The sequence below is a fragment of the Lagenorhynchus albirostris genome, chromosome 6 (assembly GCF_949774975.1).
Source record: "Lagenorhynchus albirostris chromosome 6, mLagAlb1.1, whole genome shotgun sequence".
NCBI classification, from domain to species: Eukaryota; Metazoa; Chordata; class Mammalia; order Artiodactyla; family Delphinidae; genus Lagenorhynchus; species Lagenorhynchus albirostris.
Window position 1 is genome coordinate 85,398,020 of NC_083100.1, and position 27,030 is coordinate 85,425,049.

The following is a 27,030-nucleotide window of genomic DNA, read 5'->3' on the forward strand; positions in this document are numbered from 1 at the left end:
TTTGATGCCTCTCGACCCCTACGACAGAGTAGCAACTGCCTGGGCATTTTCTTAGAATAGCATCAACCCACCAGTTCTGTGCAGTTCCCCAATTTTCTGATCTTTTCAATGGAACAGCATGTGTGACTGACATGATGACTGCTGGTAAATAAGTAAACTAGAAGAAAATCCATTATCATATCACCCACCAATCCTCTAGCTCCTAAGTCCCTATTTCTGAACTTTAGTTCACCTCCAACAACTTCTTCATCTTTTCCAATCTAGTTCCTGGTCTCCCAATTGTAATAAAATAGATACTGATCTCAGGTGGGGAATAAGCACCAGAAACAGATGAACTCATAAGACACAAATCTTATGTCCCTATCCCCCTGTTTTCATGCAAATGTCCCCAGTAATTAAATCAGGAAAAGAAAATGTAGCAAAAACATACCAGCCAAATGGTTTCAAAATTTCAGAAGAAGCTGTAAATATGGTCCTTTTTAGAAGATCAGGTTCTCACTAGAGTATGAGAAAGGGTAACAGTTGTTCTGATGAAGCAGTTTTTAAATTCTTGTCAGTGATTTGAAGAGAGATAACTGATGTATGTTGAAGAAGCTGGCAAAATTTTTAAATAGTTCGGACGCTACAGGGAGCATTTTTTTTTAAAGCAATGTACTCAGAAGTGTTGGCAAGACTTTATTTGAACGTAGCAGTGCTTATGTGAGGAAGTTATTTTGAATTACCCTAGTATAAATATGTATGATTTTATTTGTATTGAAAATTTCCTTTGCAAGTGAGTGACTGAGGGACTGTTATATCTCTATTGCTTGGTAAATGATTTAGGTATTTCATTTTGGAAGTAAAATATTATACTCAGGATTCAAAAATAATATCAAAATCCTGTTTGTGACCACAGTGCTTTTTGCACCTACATTAATGCCTTTTAACTCTTATTTGCCATGTAGAACAAATGGCATCTGTTGTTTCAAGTCTGGCTTTTTTACATGACATTCATGCATGCATGCATTCATTCATCCAAAAGACATTATTCAGTGCCTCTCATGTTCCAAGCTCTATGCTAGGCAGTGGGCAGACAGTAATAGTATTGAACTGTCCCTCCTCATAATGAATTTCAGGTAAACATTCTGTTTCCTCCAGGTAATTTTCTGCAGCACAGTGAAAATCTCAAATCCTAGGGTCATATCTTATTATTTAAAAGCTAAGCCTTTTGAAGGTTGCGAACAAGGCTATCTTTAAAAGGTAGTTTTTCTTCTGAATAGAAAGCATGGAAAGAAAGGTAAGAAGAGGTAAGGGCCCTGAGTGAGAAATAGGACTTGAAGCAGAGGGAAGAAGAGAGAGGGGAAGGGGGCAAGTATTATAATCAGGACTTAATACTTTTTGCCTCAGTATCTTTGGGCAACCAGTTACTGGTCTACATGAAAATGAAGTTGCTGGCAGGAAAAACACCCAGCCCACTGGCTGATGCAGCCTGTCCATCTGAAGAAGGAGATGGAATTCCCTGGTGGTCCAGTGGTTAGGACTCAGCACTTTCACTGCCGAGGGCCCAGGTTCAATACCTGGTCGAGGAACTAAGATCCCACAAGCCACGAGGCATGGCCAAAAAAAAGGAAAAACAAAACAAAATTCCCCATCTTCTCTGTTTTCTTTATTTACCTATTGTGTGGTATTAGAGGGTGAGGGGATCATTTATCTTAAATTACAACTACACACCTGCCTTCTTAAGCAAACCATACTTTTACTAATTTACGCCATTTTTTCTTTATGATTTCCTTCCTTTTTCAGAGAAAACCTCTTATTAAATTTTAATATATTTACTTAAAAATAAACCATGAAAAGACTCATCAGAGCCATTTAAAGAGAAAGACAAATATATACACACAATTCTGCATTTGCTCCTTCATTTGTTTTTTCAGAATGTGTGTAAAATTGACACACAAGAAAGGGAATAAAACAGTTTGTGTTAATAATGTAATCTGGTACATAACTTGATGAAAAGGAGGTTGTGCTGGTCTAAGTGTTCCATGGTCCCTGCCTGCTAGGCTTATCTATCCTCACATTTTTTTCAGCCGGGCAGCTTGACTTTCGGGATCTTAGTTCCCCCGACCAGGGATTGAACCCACACCAGTGAAAGCACCACTGGACTGCCAGGGGAATTCCCACTATCCTTATTCTTATCTCAGGCCTTTACAAGTGCGAAATAGGAGATCAGTTTACATCCCTTTAAAGCTTCTTAATGAATGGCAGACTCCACACACAACAACAAATATTTCCTATATAATAGGCACTAGTCCAGGGGACTGGGAAAGAGACATTGGTGAGAGGTCACCTTCCTTCGTCAAATAAATTACTATTTAGAGATCCGAAATGAAGCAATGGTTTAAAATTTTCCAAACGATGTTACTTTGCTTTAATATCATAAAAAGCATTACTTTGCCCCCAATTCAAAGTCCAATGTGATTTCAAATGACCTTCGCAAGCATATTTCACCTAGCCTTGAACTCCACAACTACACAAGAATCCTCACCAACGGAAGCAAAACTGCAATAGAGACCATCTCTACAGAACTACTATAGCAAATTATTGTAAATAAGTTTTCAATATCCTAGATAAATGCTAAATGATGGTAGGCAATAATATAGCTCAGGATCATGCTGATTTCTCTAAAATGAAATTCCAAATACACAGTAGATAGATAGACTAAACTTTAGAAGAACAAGGTTTTAGTTTTTCATTCCTGTTTTAAAAGGCCACGTATTGTCTGTGAACTTTCAGCTTTGTTCTGTCTCTCTTGTCTAGAAGGGTGCTAGCCATGGGCCAAGAACAATAGGTAAGCCAGCTTACCTCAACCCAGAAAAATTACCCCGTTGCACAGGAGCCATACCTATGGTTCCACAGTGGCCAAGGAAAAACCTAACAGGAATCGAATTTTTTTTTTTTTTGCGTGTAGCAAAGTTACTTCCAGAGAGAGCAAAAGAAGCCTGGTTTGCACTGTAGCAGAACCATTGGAACAATATGCTCCCTGTGTCCACAACCCAGTCCTCCCCTGACACCCTCCTTTCTAGGGCATAGGGTAGAAAAGTCACATACACAGTAGATCATGCCAGGGCCTGCTGACACAACCGTACTCCTGAATTTGCAGGCAGCAGAGTGTAGCAATGTCTTTAGTATACACATATTCTTACCTTTTTTTTTTTTTAAGCAGATGTTTCAGGACTCAACTGGGGGGTGGGAAGAAGATACTGCAGGCAAACTTTCTCAGCGCTATTCCTTCCCTTCTACCCCCTTCACAGTTCCTTCAAACTTCAGAAGTTTGAGTTAAGAGTAGGTAGGTATAGAGCTTTGGACGGTATTAAGGGCCTCTTCTTTTTACCTTGAATGAGTGATCTTTGACATTTCTTGGCCACACCAAACTGGCTGCCAGAGTGCTTCCTCTTATGCCAGGTCATATAGGGAGAATTAGGTGGAAAGATATTTTTTCTTACAATTGTAAACAGAAGTGTGAAATACAGAATGAAATTGTAAAGTATATTTATTTACCTCAGAGGTTAGAATCGTGATGCTTATAATCACGAGCACTCCACCTTTTCTACGACAAGTTAAGAAGTTCCATATTACTTTTGCAACTTTGTTCTCAGTAAGCATTGATTTCTGTAAAATGCAAGAACCAGTTAAACAATTCCTAATAAAATCATAAAGTAAATAATTAAATAAATGGCACTAAAATAACTAAAAATGATGAAATAAGTATCATCTAAGATACGTGCTATATTCACTCTGGTTTTCTGTAATTTAACTTCATGTATTTTCCAGGTAATTCACAAGAAGGAATTCCTATTTATTGATATGCCTACCCTGTAGCATTTTACATATATTGTCATATTTTTTCACCACAGCCAGCTTAAATTTAAGTCCTCTTTTGCTCATTTTAAAAATGAAGTTCTCAGGGGCTTAATATCTTGTCCTCAATACACAATTAGCACTCACAAAGCAGGGAGTCAAATCCAGTTCATCTAATTTCAAAGCCTATATCGTTGCCACTATAATATGCTGTAATTGAGGAGAATGTAAAGAACCTGGTGTCAAATACATTGAGGTCCAGTTCCCAGTCAACAAGCAATTTAAAAATTATACAAGAAAAAAAACAATTTCCAGATATGCCTGTATCATGATCTCTCCTTCATCACTAACTTGTCCTGTGCTTACGTCCAGTACTGGGGCCAACGTGAGCAAGCAGGAACTTGCCCATGGGAATGTCCCTAAGTCAAGGGTCCTGGTGAGAAGACTGAACTAGGAAAGACACTTTACCTGGGAAGCCAGAAGCAACAAAGCCAGAGAAACCATTCTACCTGAGCCAATACTGTAACTGGAAAAATGAGCCTAAGCACTAGATCCAAAAGGCAAAATAAGCCACACATGGAAAAACAAGTACTAACCAAGTCATCCAGGAGGTTTGGAAGTGGGTCACAATGCAGTGTGCAGAGTGGGTGGGCACAAGTGGTTCAGAAGGATGTCTGCGAAAGGTGAGAAGACATTGGATGTCACCTGTATGTGGCGTCTGCTGGGAGGATGGATCTGGCAGATTCAAAGGCCAGTGAAGAACCAGACACTTGAATTCTGGAGAAAGTCGTTGATTCTCTCTAGGTCACATCTACACTGCCAAGCCTAGAAAAGCAGGTTTTTTTCTTAGCTATTATTATTTCATAGTTGTGATTATCATGAAGAGAATAATTTTTGAGAGTAAGGTTTTTATATTTAAGTACCTGAAACATGACTGCAAAAAAAAAAACAAACCACTTTTAGAATGGTGCAAAATTAGAACTAACATCCAAGATTTATAATTTCACCTTTTAACAGAATAAGGACTGTTAAAGAAGACCACAAAGCAGCATGAAGTTATTTCCAGGTCACTAAACAATCTATAGGTGCAAACAGTTTTTGGTCCCATTGCCCTTTACAAAGGAAAAGAAGAAAAAGGTACAGGTCACTCTGAGCCCCTAGGCTGATGTCCAAATGGCCCTTTTGGTAGTTTCAACGTGAAAGAAGCATGGAATGGATCCTTTGAGAAAGGAAACAATTAAGGGACCCTTTAAGTGTTTTGAGGAGTCTTAAGGAAAACAACAAGAAAAAGAAGTCAGTATTGGGATTAAATATTGCAATAGTTTTTTCCCATAAGCATTTGCATTGACTTTTCAGCTTTTGCATCAAAAAGAAAATCTGGCCTTCTGGATGTTTAAGAGACTAAGGAATTTCATTTTCCATTAGTAAACTGATTTTCTCCCCCACTATAGGTACTTAGAATTAGCGCAAACCCCAGGATAACTACAATTCCAAAAGGAAATGCTCACTCAGCTCATTATGAATGGTCTTACAACAAATACTGTTCTGACAGCCAAATTCCTGGTCTCCAAATTTGTAAGTTTGCCCTTTTTTTTTTCTCACAAGTCTTACTCAAGACCGCTTCTGAGCTTCTGCACATTTAACCCTTACAGTCAAAGACAATATGTTACTAAAGAACATGAGAAACTTCAAGTTCATACATTTGGACTAAAAGAAATCTGATATTTATAACCAAATTATGACCATATTGAATACGACAAATTAACTCCTTAACCAACAGAATAAAAAAACACTATTTATTTTCATGTCTGTGGCTACGAATTCTTTGAAGAGGTCTGAAGAACTGTAAACCAGCCAAAAATCCTATGATGCTTTCCATTTTATTCCTTCACTTTAATAACACAGCACTCACTTCTCAATAGAAAAATGACGAATGATACTAAAAGGTAAATAGCTGTTTTTAACTAGTCAAAATTAACTAAATTGTCCTCAATTGATCCATATATTCCATGTTATTTTTTCAACCTTTCATTACAATAATAAAGCTACACTATAGTGAAGTTTCAGGCACTACTTTATTTAGTTCTCAAGAAAACTCAACAGAATGGGCACTATTAGTGTACCCACAACATAGCTAAGGAAACAAATTTAGAGTAGATTGTCGGTAATCACACAGGTAGTAACCTGCAGGGTTAGTATTCAAAATAGATTCTTTGGACGTCAACTGACACAGGGGTATAAAAATATCAGGGATAGGCTTGCTTGATCATTTTAAAATAACTTTAAATCAGCCCATATATTAATAAGTAAAAGTAAAAAATTATCTTAAATTCAGGTATGAATTATTTGTCAATTACCTCAATTTTCACTTTTTGACATGTGTAAATAGACATAACCAAAAAGTTCAATGATCAAATTCCAATAAGAAAAAATGGTGCATAATTAGTGCACATCTCTGCATTTGGGGAGGAGCCTGACTTGATTTTACATAGGGTATTGTTTTTCCTCATTAATTGTAGTTCTGTCACATATTTGTATCTGACTGCTACATAAATGATTCACAAATTGTTAAGAAGTTTTATGGATATCTGGAAAGAATACTACAACCCAATAAATAAACTTTTACAAGTGCCAGAGAGAAATTTTACATTAAAATGTTACTTTGTTTCTTCGTCCTGAGAGAATGAATTTAAAAAAAAAAAAAACAGTTAAAATCAAGCATTAGATATGCAAATATGTGTTCAGATCAGAGATACCAAAATTATTCAAATGATTAATTATTCATCATAAAATGTCAATTAATAATTATGAAGCATAAAAAGCATCTTTCTAATGCATCTTTATTTTTCTTGGCCTAAAAAGGGCTTAATATACATGTTCAATTGACTTCTAACAAGTTTTAAAAATCCAACAAAGTAAACAAATTGCAAACAAGTGCAAACTCTGAATTTTAATAGGAGAACAACATGCTCAAAATGAATGAAAGACAGAAAAAAAAAATAAGGAAAACTAAAACCATAGCCACATTCATGACATATGCAGCTCCGTGTTCACTCACCTGCTAGGCAATAGGGCAACCTGGCGAAGAAAACAACCCAGCAACTCAAGCTGTGAATTTGCTTAGCATGTACAAAACACAGGGCATGGTGTTTCTCTCTGAATTGATTCGTGTGGGGCAGGGGTGCTTTAGGAATTTTTTACACTTTCCAAATAGTCATTAAAAGAAAAAGCACAGTTTAAGTTTCTTTAAATTACCTATTGTAATTTTTAAAGTCTGTTAAGCCCTGCTAAAATATTACCATAAATGAGTAAATTTTTCACATTGCTTTAATTCTAAAGAATTTCCCTACAACAAGTATTATTCATTTTTCTTCCAGGAAGATTATATCTTTTAAGAAAAAAGGAAGTCAATTTGAGCTGATATGATAATTCAGAATAGGGAGCCACTATGATTATTGAGATATAGATTTATATTTATTTTATTACTATTATTATTATTATTTTACTTTTCACTGACACCTGGCGAACTTGTTCTCTGATGACCCAAGGGAGTTACTTCAGTCAGGGTGTCCCTGACCTCCTGCTGGTAGATTAATTACATATGAAACATTGTGTTTTCAAAACGAAATGATAAATCTGGACACATAAAGGTGGCAGAAAAGAATCAGGGCGAGAGAGAAGAGACGTTAGGAAACAAAATAAGGGCTTGCAAAAGGGAGATATCAGATAGAAAGAAAGGATAATGTAGGAAAGGCAATTGGGAAAGAATTTCAAGAAAATAAGGATAAAGGTCAGGGAGGGCTGAAAGGAGGGCAAGAGGGAGGAAAGGAGGGAAGGAAGGATTTGGGGTTTTCAATCCCCTGGCGAGGCTGCTGGCGTCCGCGCCCTTAACGCCACAGCCTTCCAAGTTGAGGCGAAAGCCACCTCCTCGGGCCTGCGTCGCATCCAACTTACTCCAAGTTTTCTGGTGACTCCTACAGGGCCCCTTTCCGTCCCCCCATCCCACCCCTTAGTGAGATTGACAGTCGCGTGGAGGAGGCTTTTCCAGTCACAGCCTTTCTCATGGTAATCAGCCCCCAGCATCACCTCGCGGCCGCGGCCGCTCCCGCTCCGTGCGCAGCTCGCGGACCCCGGGGACCGGAAACAAGGCGGCGGGCGGGGAGCCGGCGAGCGAGCCAGGTCAGCTGACCCGGCCGCGGGGCGGGGGTCGCGGCGTTCCCGGGCGGGTATAGGTCTGGAGGAGGGGGGGGTGGTGCGCGGGGGCCGAACCCCTCCCCCCCAACGTGTTCCTCCGCCTGTGCTGCGGAGGCCTTACCCTGAGATCAAATGAAGGGACCGAAGCTGGGGGCGTGGGGGACAGAGCGCGCCGAGAACTGGGGGCGACAAGCAGACCTGTTTTGCATCAATAAATTAAGACGCTCATTTGAGTCCTGAAGTTTGCTGGTTCCTGTCAGTGGAGACGTTGCCAAAAAGCACTGAAGCCGAGATTCAGCCTTAACTTCAAAAAATAAAATAAAAATAAAATAAAATGAACCTCTCAGCTGGCTGCCCTGCTGGGGCCAGGTGACGTGCGAGATTCCACAGCCCGCGGGCCTCGCAGTAGGGATATTAGAGACGGTCTGAGATTCTCTGGTCCTGTTTTGATTTTGTTTGAAAGGGCTTCTCAGAGAGATGCTTCTGATTTTTTTTTTTTTAATAGACTTTCCCCTCCTATCCTAGGCTCAACTCCGAATGGATTGGATTGCGAGTTTGCACGTGAGAAAACCGTTTGGCTTGACTTGGACCCCTGCCGCCCCCCGCCCCGTCCACACACACCCCCAACGCAGGGGTCCCCCTTATCATCCTTTGCTTGCAACTCTAAAAGAAGTTTCCCACCTTCTGTGTAACAACACAGGGTCGAAATAATTCCTCTAGATGAAAGATCAATTCCGTTTCAAAAAGAGAATAGGTTCCTTTTTTTAATTTTCTCCACATGGTACAGAATAAACAGAATTTGCTTTAAAAAAAAATTAGCTGTGGCCAAATTCGAATTCCTTCTACAGGCTGTGTGTTCAGGGCAGAAACATTGTATCTCTTCTGGCATCTGGGCCAGCAAGCGGAGCTGGGGGCAGGGGAGAAAGGGGGAGCGGCTGTGAAAGTTAAGGAAATTGACAGACTGAGAGGTGAATGGGGGGACAGGCACCAGGTCCTGGCTGGAGGGAACTGGAAAACAAGAGTGCATCTTCACACGCTGCCTGGGTGGAGGGAATCCTGAGGGAGGCAGTTTGTTTTAACTCGAAGAAACCCTAAAGAATTATTTTTCTCCCTTCAATGTCGATTGCAATATTATTTCACATTTGCATGTATCTGTTGTTTTAATCCCCTTGGTCTGCGCTAATCTCGAAATGGATTACTAATGGGGAAGAAGGACCGGGAAGGAGCGATTCATTTGCAAGGACTTGCTCTGCTGTGTGAGGAGCCGAAAGCTAGCAGCTCCTAGTCCTCTCTCGACTTTTCCCTGCGTCCTGCGCTCGTGCATCCCGCTGACCCCACGATCCCCATTGTCCCCGACCTGGCCTTCGGACTAAGAGAGTGTTCGGTACAAATTTATATTCCGGCTTCCTCCGATCCCACCGCCTCTGCTTTGGTGTGAACTCTTTCGGTCAAATGGGGAGGGGAGTGCCAGGGGCGTGCCAGGCAGGGGCGGAGGGCAACCCACCGGCGCGCTCACCCCTCGCGGGGACGCTTCGCGTGCCACCCTCCAAATATCCACCTTGATGGGAACCTGAAAGATTGCTTTTTACCCCAATTCAAATACTTGCACGTCGGCACTCCCCGTGCTAAGTGTTGAGGCTGTCTCCTGACACTTGAACAATTACTGAGCCCAGAGTAATCAGATGATTAGGTGTTTTTCATGGAAATACTTGTCTTTTTTTTTTTTAAGTCAGATACTAAGTAACCAGACAATAATATACATAATAAAGAGAAGTGATTTGTCAGCCGTTTGATTGGATCCTTTGACCTGAGGTTTTGCCAGTGAGTGTGTGTCTGGACTGTAAGCTCCAGTGGTTACCTGGGGTCCTGAGGTGGGGTCTTGCCTGGAATTACTCCATGCAAGGGACACCTTTGTCCTGGAAATGGGAGAGGAAACGCTGAAAAGCAAACTTCTAGAGACAGCTGGACTCGAATTTTTTAAAAATAAAAAAGTGGGGAAAAGAGGGAAGAGAAAAAAAAGGATATTAATAATAGAAATAAATCTCAGAGAAGGAACTTGATAAGTCATATATTTATACAGATAGAAATATTAAAGCAATGTAAAGCATAAAACTGAGAATGTGCCTGACCCATGGTGGAAATCCTTAATTTTCTTTTTTTATTATTAAATTTTAGACTGATGGTCTTGAATGCTCCTCTATAGGTAATTTATCTGAATGGGGTGGGGGAGGAGATTCTCACTGTAATAAATACTTAAGGTAGGAAAGAGGTGAGTCTGTACCAAGAGTGAAAATTTACTTCCTTGCATCCTAAAGGAAGAATTGGTTGTGGTCATGCTGGGTGGCTACTGCTCCCCCCCCCCAATAAACATACAAAACACAAAGCTGTGCGCCTCTGGGAGTGTGGATGTGGTAACCCATGGGTGGCTTTTCCCTCCTCTGAGTGCAATTGCCAATGACTCTTGCATTCAAAGTCTTGCTTTAGGCACACATTCAAAGCACAGTTCAAAGCAGTTTATCTTCATATAAGTAAAAGTCTAGTGTTGGATCAGGGTTTTATTTGTTTCAGATTTCATCAGACTGAAAACAGGGGGCTGTAACATATTAACAATATTAAAGCAGAAAAAAATGGCATAAGGCTGTTCTTTAGTCCTCTTGACACCTCCACCTTTACCTTTGCAAGGAAGCCCAAAGGCTGTGGGACTAAAAGTTTATTTGCGCTCTGAGGTTCTCAAGTACTTTCACTCTTAAAGAAAAAAAAAAAAAAGAAAGAAAAAGCCTCATAGTTCTCTAAGAAATTGAGCCTGAACCATTGGAGGCTAAGAGATTTCTTCCTTTTCCGATAAATGTCTGTGCTCAGCATCCTCAAATTTGGCTGTCTTTATTTACTTCTATATTAGTTCCAATTATGTGCAGTGTAAACCAGCTTTTTGATTAACAAAACAGCAGAGCATTGGTTAAGAACACTTAAACTTCAAAAAAAATTCCCCTGGGAAGTGGGCTCTGAATTGGTTAATAATGTGCAGTACTTGCTAAATTGCTGACTTCCAGATGTGGAAAATATCTTTCTTGTTTAGGACCTATGTAACCTGATTGGATTACGACAGAAGCGTCACGTTGGAAGCTTTTGAGTGATTATTTAATTAACCATACAGTAGAAAGCTGTATTCTCCAGGAAATCCCTTCCATATTTACATAACCAATCCCTTCAGAGCAAAGGTGGAGTCTTTTCTTTTTAATTTTACTTTAATTGCAATATCAAAAAATATATACTCCAAAACTTAGACCCCATGCCGTTTAATATGGTGATCTTCCTTCGCTGCTAAGTTCCTCTATGGCCTTTCTCCTTTTCCTCCTGTCTCCCTACACCCACTCCCTCACTTTGTAGTGAGGTCTCCGTGAGATGTGGAGAGATTCAGAGATCGGTCAACTCAGCAACTCAGCGCTCTATGTTAATTTACTTAAGAGACCCTTTTAAAAAATGCCAAACCACTTTTTAGTATTGGGATCCAATCCAGAAATTCATCACACACACACACCGCAACACACACGCCCTAAAATGCAGTTCACATGAAGCTTTTTTTTTTTTTTCTGGCTCTGGCATCTTAAAAGAAAAAAAAAATTAAGAGAAAGGGCAAAAAATTTAGTTCCAGAAGCCGTGCTGAGAAATCCACACAATTTAATGTGCATCTCAAATCTGGTCATTAGAGACATCTGTATAAGAAGAGGCGATCTGGATTGAGGAACCGGGATCTTTCCCTTTAACTTTCGCCCCTTAGAGTTCTCCAGTTCTGTGAATGGTGTGCACCGTTTTCCGCCCTGTACTCTGTAGGATTTAGTGATGAGGATAATGATGCCAAAGGCTTGACGGGGGGGGGGGGGGGGGGGGGGGCGTGGAGAAGGGAGGGAGGGAGGCGAGAGGGAGGGAGAGAGGAAGGGAGGGAGGTGGAATTTCATTTCTTCCACTAAAGCGTTTGCGGAGACTTCAAGGTATAATCTATCCCAGATCCTTTCCCAGAGAGAAACTTGGCGATCACGTTTTCACATGATGCTCACGCTCAGGGCGCTTCAATTATCCCTCCCCACAAAGATAGGTGGCGCGTGTTTCAGGGTCTCTCTCTCTCCTACAGAAAAGAAAAAGAAAAAAATGTCATTAGAAGAGGCGTAACACGTCAGTCCGTCCCCAGGTTTGTGTTTCCTGGAGTGGCCGAAAGAGATCAGTTCTAACCTGCTCCGCAGGAATAACGGTCCTGCCTCCCGACACTCTTGGCGAGGTTTTGTACAGTTTGCTCCGGGAGCTGTTTCTTCGCTTCCACCTTTTTCTCCCCCACACTTCGCGGCTTCTTCATGCTTTTTCTTCTCACCATTTCTGGCCAAAACTACAAACAAGACTTCGCAGGTAGGTTTTTTTTTTCCCCCTTTTCTCTCTTTTTATTCCTTTTCGGCATGGTCATCCCCCACCCTCCTTTTACGATTTTCTCCTTTTAAGTGGGGATGTGAGTCTGAAGTGAGGAGGAGTGTCTGTGGGTAGGAATTTCAGGTGGGTTTAGCTCCTTTATGGCAAGCTTTTCCCAAGAGTGACTTCTTCGATTTCTCTTGCACTCCATCTCTTTCTCTCCTTCCTTTTCTCTCCTTTTTTCCTCCCCCAAATAATTTGCCCTGTACCTGCCCATTCAGGTAACCAAAGGTGCCTTTTACTACCCAGCCTGGGAAAAGTTTTATCGAGAACTATGTGGTTGGAATAAAAACTCTTCAAGGGGAGAGATTCTGCTCTATTTTCATGTCTAATTCCAATTCATTGTATTCAGCAATTAGAACTTGGCAAATACCTGTTAATAATTACAAAACTTGATGTATACAAACCTACCAAATTCGGGAGCAAGTCTTTCTCTTAGATATGGCAGTCCAACCTTTCCCACTGAAGAAGGCTGTTTTCTAAGTAGAAAGTTGCCTGTTTTTGTCTGCTTAGCGAGTTTCATTTCTTTATTTCATTCTTTGTGTGTGTATGTATGTGAAGTAACACCTCACTTCTGTGATGATAAATAAAGAAGTGAAAGTCCTCATGGAACTTGAGTCGTTTACCAAAGTGGGGAGGGGGGGGAGTCACTACAGCTGGGAAGAAAACTGCCGTCAGGATATTAGGGTTGTAAATGAAGGATAACTTTTGAAATTGTATTTCAAATGGCAAAGTATTAATGATATAGACATGGATTTCACAGGAGACATAGACACACGAAAATATCCCTTTCCACACTTTGGCACTGAAAAGTCGAGAAAGAGAGCAGGAGTTCCCAGGAGCAGTGGTGAGCCCGGCTAACATGAATGTGTTTATCTCCCACCTTCTTATATATTTTACATGCTCCCCCTATAATGATGAAGGCAAGATTACTAACTCCAGAGTTAGAAATAACAGGCAAAGCTAAAGTTTACAGCACAAATGCCCTGTCTGTCCCTCACACACACACATGCTCATAAAACTAGCAGCTTACTTTATTAAACATGCATTTATATGCAATCGTGTGTAAGTCTCAGCATGAATACAGACAGGCCAGCTGCTTCCTCCCAGACACTTGTGTGACCACTGCTTTATTTCAGGATTTTCCCCAACAATTTCAAATCCGTAGGAGAGCCAAGAAATAACAAAATGTGTCAAACTTAAATTAAAAGTCTCCCACTATGCCTAGGTTAAATTCAAGGTGCTTTCTAAATCATCCACTTCCCCTTCTCTCTGCCGCCCCCCAGCCCCACCCCTCTCAGCAAACGTGTGGAAACTGATACTCACTTTCCAGGTTTTCCGCAAAGCTTCTAGCACAGGAGACAATAGGTGCGGGGCGTGGGGACTGAGTGTGTTCGGCAGAGAAGGGGTTAATGGCCCTTGTGTTACAGTTTGCATCTGTTACATCTTTTATAGCCCCCTGTTTAAACTAATCCTCGAGGCACAGCATCTTCCCAACCTCCACCGAGTTGCAGGATTCTCCTCCTCTCCTGCCTGCCTCCGAGGTTCCCCTTCTCCAAGTTTTGACAGTTTCAGCTGAAAAAATGCAGCGCCTCTCTCGATTTTTAGGTACAAAAGTTTCGAAGCCAGAAAAGGATACGATCATTTAGTCGAGCTTAAAAGTATTGCCGTATAGCGGTTGGACTTTCTCTTTCCTTTCTTGAGGGGAGAAAATTTTCTCCTGGAACTCTTTAAGGGAACTAGGGCGGGGGAGCACGGGTGTGAGTGAGGTGGGGGGAAATAAGTAAATATTGTCAAAGCGGCGAAGGTGGTGGCGGCGGCGGCGGCGGCGGGGGGGGGGGTGCTGGGGGGAGGGACAGTGTCCGAAGAGGCTTATAATTATATTTCTTATTGCGGCGTGAAACGGGAAATCCTAATTTGGGGGCGGGGGTGTGAGGGGGAGGAAGAGACAGTGCCTCGATCAACTCCGACAGGGGAGGGGAGGAGACGCGGGGCGAGTGGGCTTCCTATAATTACTATTATCAATTTGACCGAGTGTGCTTCATCCGGGAGTTGTTTCGCGTTGTTTGTTTGTTTGTTTGTTTGCTTCCTCGGGGGAATGGGGAGGGGGGGTGAGTCGGGGGGGGAAACAAGATGAGAGCTACAGAGAGCCTCGCCTCACCCCAAGTTCCCGAGCCGGGCTGAGGACTTTTCGGAGGAAAAGGTCCGCCTAGCCCTGAGCCAAGCAGCCTTACTGTACCGCCGTGTGCATTCCCTCATACGGTCAGGAGTTATGACTCATTTTGAAGATGTAATTCTTGTCTCTCTGATCCCCTCGCGGGTGCAACACACCAAACAGTAACAAACACAAAGCGCCTCGGGGCCAAGGCTGGGGGTGGGAGGCGGGGAGGGGGGCCGCCGGAGTTTCGCTTTGGCGTTGGGGGGGCCGCGGATGGGTGCTCGCCGGGGCCCTGGCCCGGCTCCCCTGGGCGGCCCGCGCGCGTCTCAATGGGCGCAGGCGATGCCCACATTGTCGCTGTGTTTGGTTGCTAGATCGAGCCTGCGTGCTGCCGAAGCAGGGCGCCGAGTCCATGCGAACTGCCATCTGATCCGCTCTTATCAATGAAGCAGCCGATCATGGCGGATGGCCCCCGGTGCAAGAGGCGCAAACAAGCCAATCCCAGGAGGAAAAACGGTAAGAAGCGGCCCGAACCAAACTTTTCCGGGCCGCTCCGCGGCTCCAGAGCCGGGGAGAAGGAGGGAGAAAGGGAAAAGCAACCGAGGCGGCGGCGGCGGCGGGCGCCCAGGGCTCGCGGGCGAGCCTCTCTCCGCGGTCGGCGCCGGAGCCCGGCGCGCGCGGCGACTGGACGGGGGGTGGGGGGGGGGAGTTGGGGAAGTGCCGGGCAAAGTGAGCGTCGGGCGCCGGGGGGCTGCGAGCGCTGGGGTCCGGCAGGGGCCCAGCGCCCCCACCCTCGCCGCCCTCTGCGCCCCCGCCCGCCCTCCCTCCCTCCGCCTCCGCCTCCAGCTCCACCAGCGCCCGGCCCGCCGGCTCTCCGGCCGGGCTGCGTGAGCGTCCGGCGAGGGCAGGGCGGGGGCCCGGGCGACGGGTCGCGCGGGATCCCCGGGGCGGGGGCGGGGCGGGGGTGGCAGAGGGACTGTGAGAGCGGGAGAGGGGGCCCGGGGCTGTGCCTCCGGCAAGGCTTAAAGTTTCTTTGCCAGAGTCGCCCGGCCGCCTCTCGGTACGCCAAGTAACGGTCCGCGGGCAGCGGGGCCCGGCCGGTCGCGCCGGGACCCCGGGGTGGGAGGGACTCGGCCGGCCCCGCGCGGGGTCCAGCGAGGTCCACGCGGGCTCAGGGGCGGGTGGTTCCTCTCCAGCGGGTGCTGGCCCCGCGCCGGGGGCTGGCGGAGTCGCAGAGGGCAGGGAGACTTTTCTGGGCAGTTTCGACATGGTCAGGAGTCCGTTATCCAGGCTGAGTCAAGAAGGAGGAAGGAGGTGCGGGTGCGAGGGGGACACGCAGAGCAGAGATGGGAGATCAAAGGCGTGACAGCTTAGTAGGTCCACCTTAGAAAAAGTCAGAGAAGGAACAGAGTGAGAGAGGGAGACAGACACAGAGAGAGAGAGAGAGAGAGAGAGAGAGAGAGAGAGAGAGAGAGAGACCCCCTAGGTATTACCCCCAAACAAAATCGTGGGAATAAAAGAGAAAAGTGATTGGCAAGAGCGCAGAAGGCGCCTGGGGGAGGGGAGAGCTGGGGACCGGAGAGGGTGCCGGGGATAGCTGACGGAGGATACTGAGTTTAAAAAAAAAAAAAAAACCAACCCCCCAAAACAAACAAGAGAACTAGCGCCAGCTCAGACTGGGAAAGGAAACTTCTCGCTCCCCTCGTTCTCAGCCTGATCACCCGGCGCGGGGCCGCGTTGACGCTCCCGAACTGGACGCGGGGACGCGGCGCCGGCCCGGCCTCCGGCCTCCCGCAAGCCCAGCCCGCGCCTCGCGGGGACCACCGGGGCCCCCTTGGAGCAACTTTCCTCTAGGGAAGACAATTCTGTGCGCCCCCAGCCTGCCCCTGAGCTGCGCGGCCCGGGAGGGGGCTGCTGGGGGCGCAGTGAGGGACGCTGGAAGGAGAAAACACAAAGACGAGGGAATTTTGATTAGAGACAAATGATGCTTCTCTCTGTCTCTCTCTAGGTTTCGTGTGTGTGTGTGTGTGCGCGCGCGTGTACGTGTGCGCGTGTGTGTGTCTTTTGCTTGTTGTGGTAGAGGTGTCGAGCCATATGGGGGAGTGATAGAGGAATTTTAGTCAGAAACTGTTCGTTATGTTATCCTGCCTTTTCCCTTTGTGCTGCCTTTGATCTATTTGCTTGGCTTAGTATTACAAAAAAACAAGTACAATAATATATTCCGAGCTGCTTCCCCAAGATCCAGTTCAGGCTGCCTCTTTTTAAGTCTCTTTCTCCCTCTCTCTCTTTCTCTCTTTCTCTCTCTCTCTCTCTCTCTCTCTCTCTCTCTCTCTCTCCCCCCCCCCCTCTCTCTCTCCCTCTCTTAATTTAATTTTTTCTTCGCTCTAGTGTCTGGCATTATTTAAGGTGGTCCTTACACTGGAGACCTCCCCTTCCCCATCTCCGGGTAATTTAGTAGACACTAAAATTACACCTAGTGCCCCCCTCTGTCTTGTGTTTCCTCTGTTCCTTTTATTAAATGTTGGTTATTGATTTTCTAAAATCAATGTCTATTGTGGGGCTTTTCCCCCCCTTACAAGTATCTAAAGCACATTGCTGATCAACTGGATAACAAAAGCTTCGTGTCAAGGAGGCTTCTTTCTTTTTCTTATGTTAAACAGTCATTTTTTGAGAGAAAGGAAAATAAGATTTAAAGCAAGGTTCCCAGAAGTGTTCTTTTGCAGGAGAGACTATTTAGAATGTTTGTTTCTTCTTGTCTGGCTCCTCCAACCCCCTTCGGGATTTTGCCACTGTTGACCAGCCTGGCCTCTGCAGTGAAGTCGGGCCAGAGCCCAGGTCTGGAAAAACAGAATGCTCCAGGCTTCCTGGGAGCCCTGGGGCGGGGGCTGGCAGAGGGGGAAGCCTGCTGGGGGCTTCGCAGGTGGAACAGAGTGCCAGGGAAGTGCTCAGCCGTGGACACTGCTTGGTGCTCAGAAATGGACACCATTTCCCCTCCGCCCAGCCACTAACTTGGGAGAAGCCTCAACACTCCGAAGTGGAAAGTTGAATTGCACATTTTAAAGGCATTTAGCCCAGACCCTGCACATTTAACAGCAATAATTATTTCCCAATAGTCTGTGGGAAAACATGCTGTGTATTGGTTACTTGTCAGTGTTTTGCTTTGGGATTAATCTGACTGAGCAATGTCCTGGTTTTGAGAAGCAGGTAGAAGAGTTTTTTCCCCTCTTTTTTCATTTTCTTTCTCATCAAGCACGTATCCAATGCCTTTCCCTTTGGGAATTGCTAGGATTTATCTGAACTGAGTGAATTTTTCTTCTTTCCTGGATTCATGGAAAAGATGTCAGTTTTGAGCTTGTGTCTTTGCTGATAACACTAAATATGATGATGCTTATCAAAATCATATAGAAATTCCTGGAAAGGAATAATGGTGCTACTAATCATAGAAGTAGAAGCTGCGTGGGGAAAAAAGAGAGAGAGAGATGGTCATCCAGGAAACTAGAATGGCACTTTATATAATTTTAATGAAGTCAACAGTGTATATATAGACTAAGGCGACAAGGAGATAAAACGTGTAAAGCAGTATGTGTGTGTTTGAAAGGCTGGTCAAGAACGTGGGTTAGAAGACGATGCTGTATGCGATTATTAAAAAGCAAAGGAGAAGGAAGCAGTTCAAGGAAAACAAATATACAAAGAGAGAAACAAGAATCTAAAATCCAGCCTTCGAGATTCTCAGGCTAGCAAGATGCCTGGCAAAGACAGTGCCAGCACTAAGTTAATCCATAGCGGACAGTCTCCTTTCCCCCACATGGAAAGGATGAAATCTCTTCCCAGAAAATAAGATGTGCAGGAGGGAAGGGGGAGAGGGGTGAGGGGGAAGGAGGCAAAAAGCAAGTTGCCCGAAGACAAGAATGTGTGTCGGTTTCAAGAAAGTTCAGTCAGATGATCTTCAGTCGCCTGACTCACTTTGTAATACTTTCACTGAAGCTGGAGAGGAGGGGGAAAACCCAGCCCCCCTTTTCATTCCCCTGATTATACCCCACTATCTCCACACAGCCTTCGAGGCAGAAATGAGCACTTAGGAGCGGGAGATGCCCGGCGGCTGCCTGCCACTGGGGCGGCCCGGTTGTAACTTGCAAAGTTTGTTGCTTTAGCCCCTGATTCAGGCTTGGGCTCCTGGGGATGCTCCGGCTACCCTCCTGCCTCCTGTGGAGCCTGGGAAGATGGGCCTTCCTCCCCAGCCCATCACCTCCCAGCATCAGCCTCTGAAAAAAAATCACACAGACACATTGCACGTTTTCACAAAAATCAAACCCGGAAACCGCTTGTTTCAGAAAAGGGAATGAAGTTGTCTTTTAAATGAACACTGAATTAGGAGTGGTGGGGAAGAGGAAATGGCAGAAAGAAAGAAAAGTTAAATTTGATTTTTCTTCAAAGTTTCAGCTAAAGGGTTAGGCATTGTATGGTAGAGTGGGGGGGGGGTTTTACCAACGCCTTTGGTCTCTGATTTTCAGTGGGAAAGAAAAGGGATAAAGTTGGATGTTTTCAGGGCTTTAGATCCTAGAGGAGAAACAATCAGATGAGCAGAAATGATTATCCCTGTTTAAGATAAGCCCTCACTCCCTTAACCACTTCCTGAAAGGGAGTGGAAGCGCTGGTGGTGATGCTTAGAGGCAGTGGAGGACTGAAAAGTTGTTCCCTTTTCAGAGATGCTTAAAGGAAAAGGAAAAGAAATGCAAGCAGCCCCTTCTTGAGGATGTGGCTCCTGTCTCTCCTTTCTGAGAGGTGAAGTTGGCATGGGGCGGCCGTGAGTCAGAGCCCCTCAGTACACTCTGAGGCAGGGAAGTTTCCTTCGGATTGCAGTCGGGTCAGACTTGGTGATCCTTGCGAGTGTGGAAATCTTTTGCAAGTAGCTTTCTTATAAAGTTGATGAGGTTATAAGGAGGCTGTTTTGCTGACTCTCAAAGCACTCAGAGGTAGTTTATGTGGCAGGTACCAGCTCTGAGGGCGCTCCAAAGATATCGGTCTCCATCCTTTTCTCTCTGTGAAGAGCTTCTGCAAGTTTTGTCATGCTGCACACACACTAGGCTGGGGGCTATGTATCTAGACTGATCTATTTGTTTTATTTTGGTTTGTAAAAATTCAGGCAATTGGGGTAGAAACATGCCTTCCTTCGTAACAGAGCCAGCAGGCTGCTGGCATCCAAAGCGTGATTCTCTACCCGGGGTAAGGGTGGGCTAAGGATTTTAAACTTTACATTATTTCTCTGTTTCCACATTAAGATAAATTCACGTCTTCAAGCATTTATCTCCAAATACGAATAAAGCCAAGGTTAATGTTCCCCAGTAAACTGCTATGTCATATGTTTCAGGTGCTTCCTCTCTTGCTTGCTTAATTTACTCAAAGTAAAGAAAATTCCAAGAGGTTGTCAAAGACCCTAATGCCGTGTTAAGAATCTTTCCTGGGAAAAATGTGTGTCTACCCTGAAGGTAGGAAAGGAGGGTGTTGCTAGCTCTCTAAGCAGTGCCGTGTTTATTCCAAGATGTGGGAGATTCTCTTCCTTACAACAGTTTTTGTCATCTGCATTCTTCCAAGGCTTTTAAAGGTGCATTTTCTTCCGTGTGAAAGAGAACTCTTTGTCCTTTTCCTCTTCAGCACTGTGGCTTCCCAAGGTAGACACTATTTTGTGCCTGTCACAGAGAGAGGGAGTGCAGGTTTGCAATGCTCACAGACAATTGATTGTCTGCCCTAATGTGTTTCATTTACATGTTTATAACGTCAATGGTGCTGGGGTGTCCACTGTACCATTCATTCCCGCATTCCCACAAGGGGGCAATTGTCTGAATGGCCAAGTCAGACACCTTTTTGATTGCTCTTTGGTTGTCTTTTTAGAGCAAAGAGATAAAGGGGGGAAAATCTGTGATGCAGAAACACTAGTTGAAAATATACAGAATTAAATGTCACCACAAAAGCAGATGTTAACATAAGCCCAAATATGCTTTTTAGGCAAGATGTGAAGGTTGAGAAAAATAATTCAGAGCAGAGGGAAGGCTGATTTAAAACCAATAAATATAGCCCCATTCCCCCTCCCTGTTTCTTTTCTTTCTTTAGCAATCAGAAGATGCAATGTGATTTTCCTTTTCATTTTTAAGCCTTGAAACATCTAGGCACCTCTTCCTTACTTGTATGTTTGCTGTGATTGTATACATTTACATAGCTCTGTGTATGCCAACAACATCAGCTTCCCAGTTGGAAAAAATCTATTGAATGACTATTTGCGCTGTGGGGAGTGTAAACTTTTAAAAAGTAAGATCCAAGTATTTCTTCATCAAGCCTTTTTTAAAAAGGCAAAGCACTAATCATCAGTAGACTCTGTGGAAGTCTTTGCCTTAAGAGCTGCGTGCCGAATACTTTCATCTTGGGTGACAGTCGTGTCAGAGTGAGAGCTCTCAGGAAAAGTGTAACTCCTAGTTACAAAGTAAATAAAGAATTTCGTTTTAAGGTGTTCTGTACTGTTTTTATACTGTATGTGTGTATGTGTATGTGTGTGTGTGTGTGTGTCTTACGTTTCCTCTGAGGGAGGTGAGAGGAAAAACCATCCACGCGTGTGTGTTGTGGCTTTTCTGTTCACGCAGTTCTCCCCTACATATTATGCATGTATGTGGCATGCAGGAATACACCTGCTTAAAAAAAAAAAGATTTCACAGTTCAGATGGTGCCTGGCTGGTTCATTTAGGTAATACAGCTATTAGAAGTTGGTCTGATTTCGCGTGTGGTCCATAAGGAGAGAAAATACTAACTCTTGTGGCATCTGGTGGGAGGTAAACACGGGTGGGGGGGGCGGAGGACTTTTATAATTCTGAAGCAAATTGGGGAGGAAAAAAAAATCGCCAGTCTGTGAAAAGATTTTTGCCTCTCCGGGAAGACACACACAGTAGCTGCACCGTTAGCTGAACCCCTGACACGGCGGTCTTTTGAATGCCTTAGGTATGATTTCACTTTCGCTCACATCAATGCTGACCTGAATGCCTTTCATATCTGATCCGCTGTGTCTCTCCCAGTAAACATCCCCTGAGGGGAGAACAAAGAAAGGAGCTCTTCTTCTTCTTAATCACAATTCAGCCCTTTCACCGCCGGCAGGCTCCATTTGCATTCTGCCACAGAAAGCCAAGATGAAAAGAAAGAGAGAGAGAGAGAGAGAGAGAGAGAGAGAGAGAGAGAGAGAGAGAGGGCAGTAGCTGAGTAAAATAAGTGAGGTGTTTGTGGCTGTTTGTTGGGCTTTCCCTAGTTACCAGCCTTATATAGTTGATGCTTAACCAGGCCCTGTCCCTCCTGACAGGCATATAGTGTTACAAGATGGCATGTCTGTACTATTCATGGCCAGCCGCTCAACACTTGAGGTAAAAAGTGTCACAGAAGGATCAGATTCTCCCCCAGAAGCCTGTTAGACTTGGGTCAGGTGTGTGGACTTCCCACTCTGGAGTGCTGCCTAGTATTTGTCTCTTATTGTTTACCTCCAGGCCAGGGAGGCGCGGGCCCTGGGGGTGGAGGGGAGCTGGAGAGCTCAGGAGGGGAGAAGGGGGAGAGTCTCTAGAGGCCCTGGTCTGCTTTCAATGATGGGTGTCTGGCCCAGAGAAAAAGGGAGAAGTTGCTTACACCCAGCCTGAATGCACTGATACATCTTCAGGAAAACTGGAAAAGACTTTCCCATTTTTCCCCCTGACTTTTTATGATAATTCATATTTTCAAATGAAAGGGGAAAAAAGCCAAGAAAGAAACTCTCAAATGAGCCAAAAAGGAAAAAAAAAATTCTCTGAAAAGAATTTTAGGGGGAAAAGTTGGTCTATTTTAAAAAGCTTTGAGGGCTGTAAAGTGCCACGTTTTTCACACCTTCTTCATACTTTTTTTTCAGATTTTTTTAGTATGTTTAACATTTGTGAGATGACAGCCTTTTTGTATCTCAAACTGGATGCTTCAAGATTTGTAGGGAGGGGTTGGTGGTATTCACGTTCTCTTGAGAGAGAAAGTTTATGCCTAAAGGGCTCCTTCTTACTGGGAACTGTTTAAACACTTGCAGGCGAACCTGTCAGGTTTTACTCTGTTATTTGCCTCCATTTTCAACATGCAAAAGTAACATGCAGTTAATGGTATTTGAATGAGACCACAGCAAGAGCAGAAACCTCTCGTGACAACTTTTCAGCTACATTATCTTGCTCCTAAACTGTCTTGTCTTTTTTTTTTTTCCTTTCTGAAACCACTTTTAAGATACCAACAGTTTTTTCTTCAACAATTAGATTAAGCATATAATGTGGGCGCACACGCACACACACGCAACTTTGGAAGTGCGGTCGCTTCAAACAGCAGGGTGAATAATTGGGAAGGGGGGGTGCTTTTGCGATAGTCATTGTGACAGATTTCACTTATAAGAGCAAAACTAGCAGAGATATTAGAAGTTGTACACGAGCATGTGACACAGATTCCTGTTTTTTTTTTCTTTTTCCCAGAAGATTTACAGAATTTACAAAAAGAGATTATCCCTACACCTTCCACCCCTCCTATCCACCCCCATGACCCAAGCAATGAAGGATTTAGGCAGATTTACTTCAGTAAACACCTTTGGACACTTGGGGGAAAAGTGGGAGTCTGTTTGCAAAAGGAGGCTTTTGTTAAGTGAGGTACCGGGATAATGCTTTACCAGGCAGCTGTGATATGAACCTACCCAGCAATGCAGGAACACTCTTTAACTCTTTGAGTGCCTGGCCTTCTGCGCTCAGCAGATAAAATCCTGGCTTTCCAAAGACACTCAGAATTCTGGCTCTAGCAGTTTGTTATTCAGACAAGTCTTGTAGACATGAAAACTGTTCAAGCTTTTAAGACAATGTGGTTTAATTAGATGAGGTGGACTTACATTGCTCATAAGCCCTCCAAATGGTGGTTTGTAATTGGCAAGGGAAAAGAAAAAAAGAAAGGAATCAAGGCAACACATTAAAAATTCCAGGAAATACTTTAGAAAAGTTATTTTCATTTCCAGCTTTTGAGATATTAGACTACGGTAGCTAGAGGGAATGAAGCAGCTGGGGCCTCTCTCCTTACTATAAGAGACACCAGAAGTTTGTGATGAAGAAAGGGGTTTCAGCTGGAAAAGGTGTAAGAGACCAGCTTGGACAGTGACATTATCGCAACCCTCGCATCTTTTCAAGGGGGAAGTGTTGCCTATCTTTAGGAGCTTGGGAGGTCATGTGAACCTCAAGATTCAGGGCCTCAGGAAGGCTGTTACCAACTTGAGACTTTTCAGAGCAAGCAGAGAGACATTTCCAAGAGGAAGGAGTTAATGGTTATTTTTTGCTGGGCATAAGAATAACTTTTCAGGTGTTGCATTTGGGCTTAAATAAGATTGCCTTATTTAGTTTCGAAAAAGAGTGGAGGTGTCAATGTTCGAGCAGCCACGAATGTGTGAGAAAGTAAAGGGTATGAGACATGACAGAATTAAAGGTGTTTGCTATGTTGTTACACCGTGTGTCAGGCTGCAAGCTCCCTTTGTCACAGCCTCCTGGTGATTTGACAGCGCAGATCTACTTCCCTTCTAGGTGAGACAGCATTTTTTAACTGGAGTTATAAATATGGTACCCCCTTCGCATTGCACCCAGTCTCCCAGATCCGTGAATCCTATTGGAAAGCATCTTGCCCTGAGACACAATGAACAAGTGCTGTATACAGGGGGCTGTGCGCTCGGGGGCCGGGCATCGCCAGCATCACAGTAGCTGGCATTGACTGTTGTTTGGCAGGAAGGTCTTTTGCCAAATCATTCAATAATTAAGTTTTATGTTTTTTGTATGAATGACCAAGCATGCAGTATTCCTTTTCAAATCAAAGGGAGGCTTAAAATTACTCTTTGAACACTTTCAGACCATGGTCAGGTCACAGTTTGGGGGCTGAATTAAAATGATCTCATTCATGATCTAATTGAGGTTGGCAAAACCTTAGCAGTAGCAGGAGTACATAAATATAAATCAAAGACCAAAATTTAGCAAATCATATCATTTGCTAGAAATCTGCTCATGAATTATTCTCCGATTGCCAACCCAGAAGTTAAACTTTGTCTCCCCTCCACAATGGTAACTGCGCATATTTTTTCAGGCTCCTGACAGGAAAGTTAGAGAGGCTGAAAAGAGAAATGAGAAGGAAGATGATCAACGTCTCATCAGATATTGTGTGTTTGTGACCCAAGAAAGTATGAGAGCTAATAAAGCCATGTACATTACCATGGAGGCTGCAGTCTGTGTTAGAAGTTATTTGGGGCTTCTGAAAACCAGACTTTGGAAGAGCAAGCAGCACATAAAGGCATGGGAGGGGAGCAAACATTTGAGAAAGATCTGATTGAACTTTGCTTTCTTTTTTCAATTGAGGAATGTAATCATCATAGTGATTCCTGATTTTTTTCAAACAAATTTAGTTCTATCACTGAGCCAAGTCGAGAGGATGAGATTTGAAGTAGTCGTTAGAATTAAAAGACAGTACACAAATGTTGGCATACATATTTAAGGTGCTTTTCATTCTTTTTTATTTTTTTGAACATTACTATAAAATTAAAACTCCAGATAATTTTCCTTATAATCCATGGGATTAAATGCCATGTTCTATTATACGTAATCCATTTTTAGTTGTTCTTCGTTTTTCTTGGTTGCCGTGTGTTATTTCAGCTTAAACCCACACACAGTCTAAACTGGAGGAGACCTGATTCTGAACTTCAGTATTTTGAAGTTAACATTTTTAAGTCCCACTTAAATGAAGATATTCTTTCAAGCAAACAGTAAACACAGAACTGGTCAGTTTAGCAAACTTTATCACAGGAGCAAATACATGAAGTTGTGTTTTTAAATCATGATGATAAAGGAGAAACATTTTTAAATAATTTCAGATGATGGAGGTGAATAACTGCATTCTTTTGGGAACAGGTAATTGACATTAATGATTTCCTGTGACAAAACATATCCTAACATGAAAAAGTATAATGGATTCCTCCTTAACATTGCTAATATAGCAATATAGTGATTTTTCTTCTTTATATACTGTTTCATATTTCCTTTTATAATCAACTCTGGGAAAGAAAGGTACTCCTGACAAGGTGATAGACACCCCCTCCCCAAAATAAGTAATCAATAACAGATCAACAGATTAAGATATCATGCTATTTAAGATCTGAGATTTTTTTCGCTCTCTTAAATGAATAAGTTTAGAGGAATATAGTGTCCAGGTGATCTACAAATGTAGTAGATAGCTTTCACTGTTTTTAATTTTAAATTTGTATTTCTATTGTTTTATATATCTAAGTAACCGTAATCAAGGAAACTTTGCATTTTGCCTATTCTTGGAGGTACCTAAGTTTCTATTTTAGACACAAAGCACATCAGTGGAAGTGTTTCACATCATGAGATTTCTCAGTTTTAAGAGGTGAGGTTTATATATAAAGAACTCAGTAAACTGTGTTTTCATAATAAATAAGCCCATTAAAAGGGGAAAATCTCTAAGCAAAATGGTTGTCCTCTAAAGATTTTCCATCACCTTTGCTCTGCTGATGGGAATTTGAAAACTAAATACAGCCTACGTGCACACACACACAGATGCACCCTAGGGCCCCAACTCTGGGACTTTTTAACTACAATTTTATAGCTTGTGAGTGAGATACATTTAAGCAAAAATAGTAGAGGTGAAGCATTAATGCAGACTCCTGTTTAGTAGGATTTATTGTAAGAAAAGTGTTCCCTATGCCACATGACTCTTACAAAACTTACTTGCCCCTGTTAATCTAAGCTTTAAGTGTATTATTTAGGATAAATTACAAGCTTTGTGCTTTTAAACTGTTTTCCTTCGTTTTCCTTTAATATTATCAACCTTAACACAGATTATGCTAAATTGATTGCAAATTATTATGGCTTTTAAAACAGCATTCAGGAGTTCTGAATAAAGATGGTATTTTAAAGTAGCGTTTACAGTATTTAAAAGAAAGAAAAGAGAAGGGGATTAAACTATACTGAACACTTAGAAACGTGTAGAGTTTTATACTTGTGCAGATAAAATGTGAGGTAGCCTTGCCCTGTGAAACCAAGACCACAAATGATATGTGTCAGTAGGTTCTTTGATAGGGCTTCTGGCCACAGTGTTTTTGTGCTGTCAAACTGCTATGTTGAACAAACACCTCCTCTGGGACAAAGTGATAAATGCAGAGACAGGCTGGCTTCAACCAGCCTTAGCGACCTCCTCCACCATGTCCCCACCCCCTGGCCCACCTCCCATAGGTCGGCCACCCCTCCACCCTGCTTTGCCCCTTTACCTGAAATTGACATTTAGAGAGAGATGCCCAGGGCTTTTCAAGGTGTCAGTGGTGAGTA

The 27,030-nt window shown here is 43.4% G+C and overlaps 1 protein-coding gene across 3 annotated transcripts in view; it reads left to right on the forward strand.

The window, feature by feature from the left end:
- The first annotated feature begins 12,019 nt into the window (after positions 1-12,019).
- ZEB2 (zinc finger E-box binding homeobox 2) overlaps positions 12,020-27,030 on the forward strand; it is a 128,778-nt gene continuing 113,767 nt past the window's right edge. For 2 of the 3 annotated variants that reach the window (XM_060152953.1, XM_060152955.1), the window contains exons 1-2: positions 12,020-12,429; positions 15,019-15,160. In XM_060152953.1, the coding sequence (XP_060008936.1) occupies positions 15,088-15,160 (73 nt within the window). In that variant the 5' untranslated portion in view covers positions 12,020-12,429; positions 15,019-15,087. The remainder of the gene's footprint in view (positions 12,430-15,018; positions 15,161-27,030) is intronic. The other variant, XM_060152954.1, reaches the window with a different exon arrangement.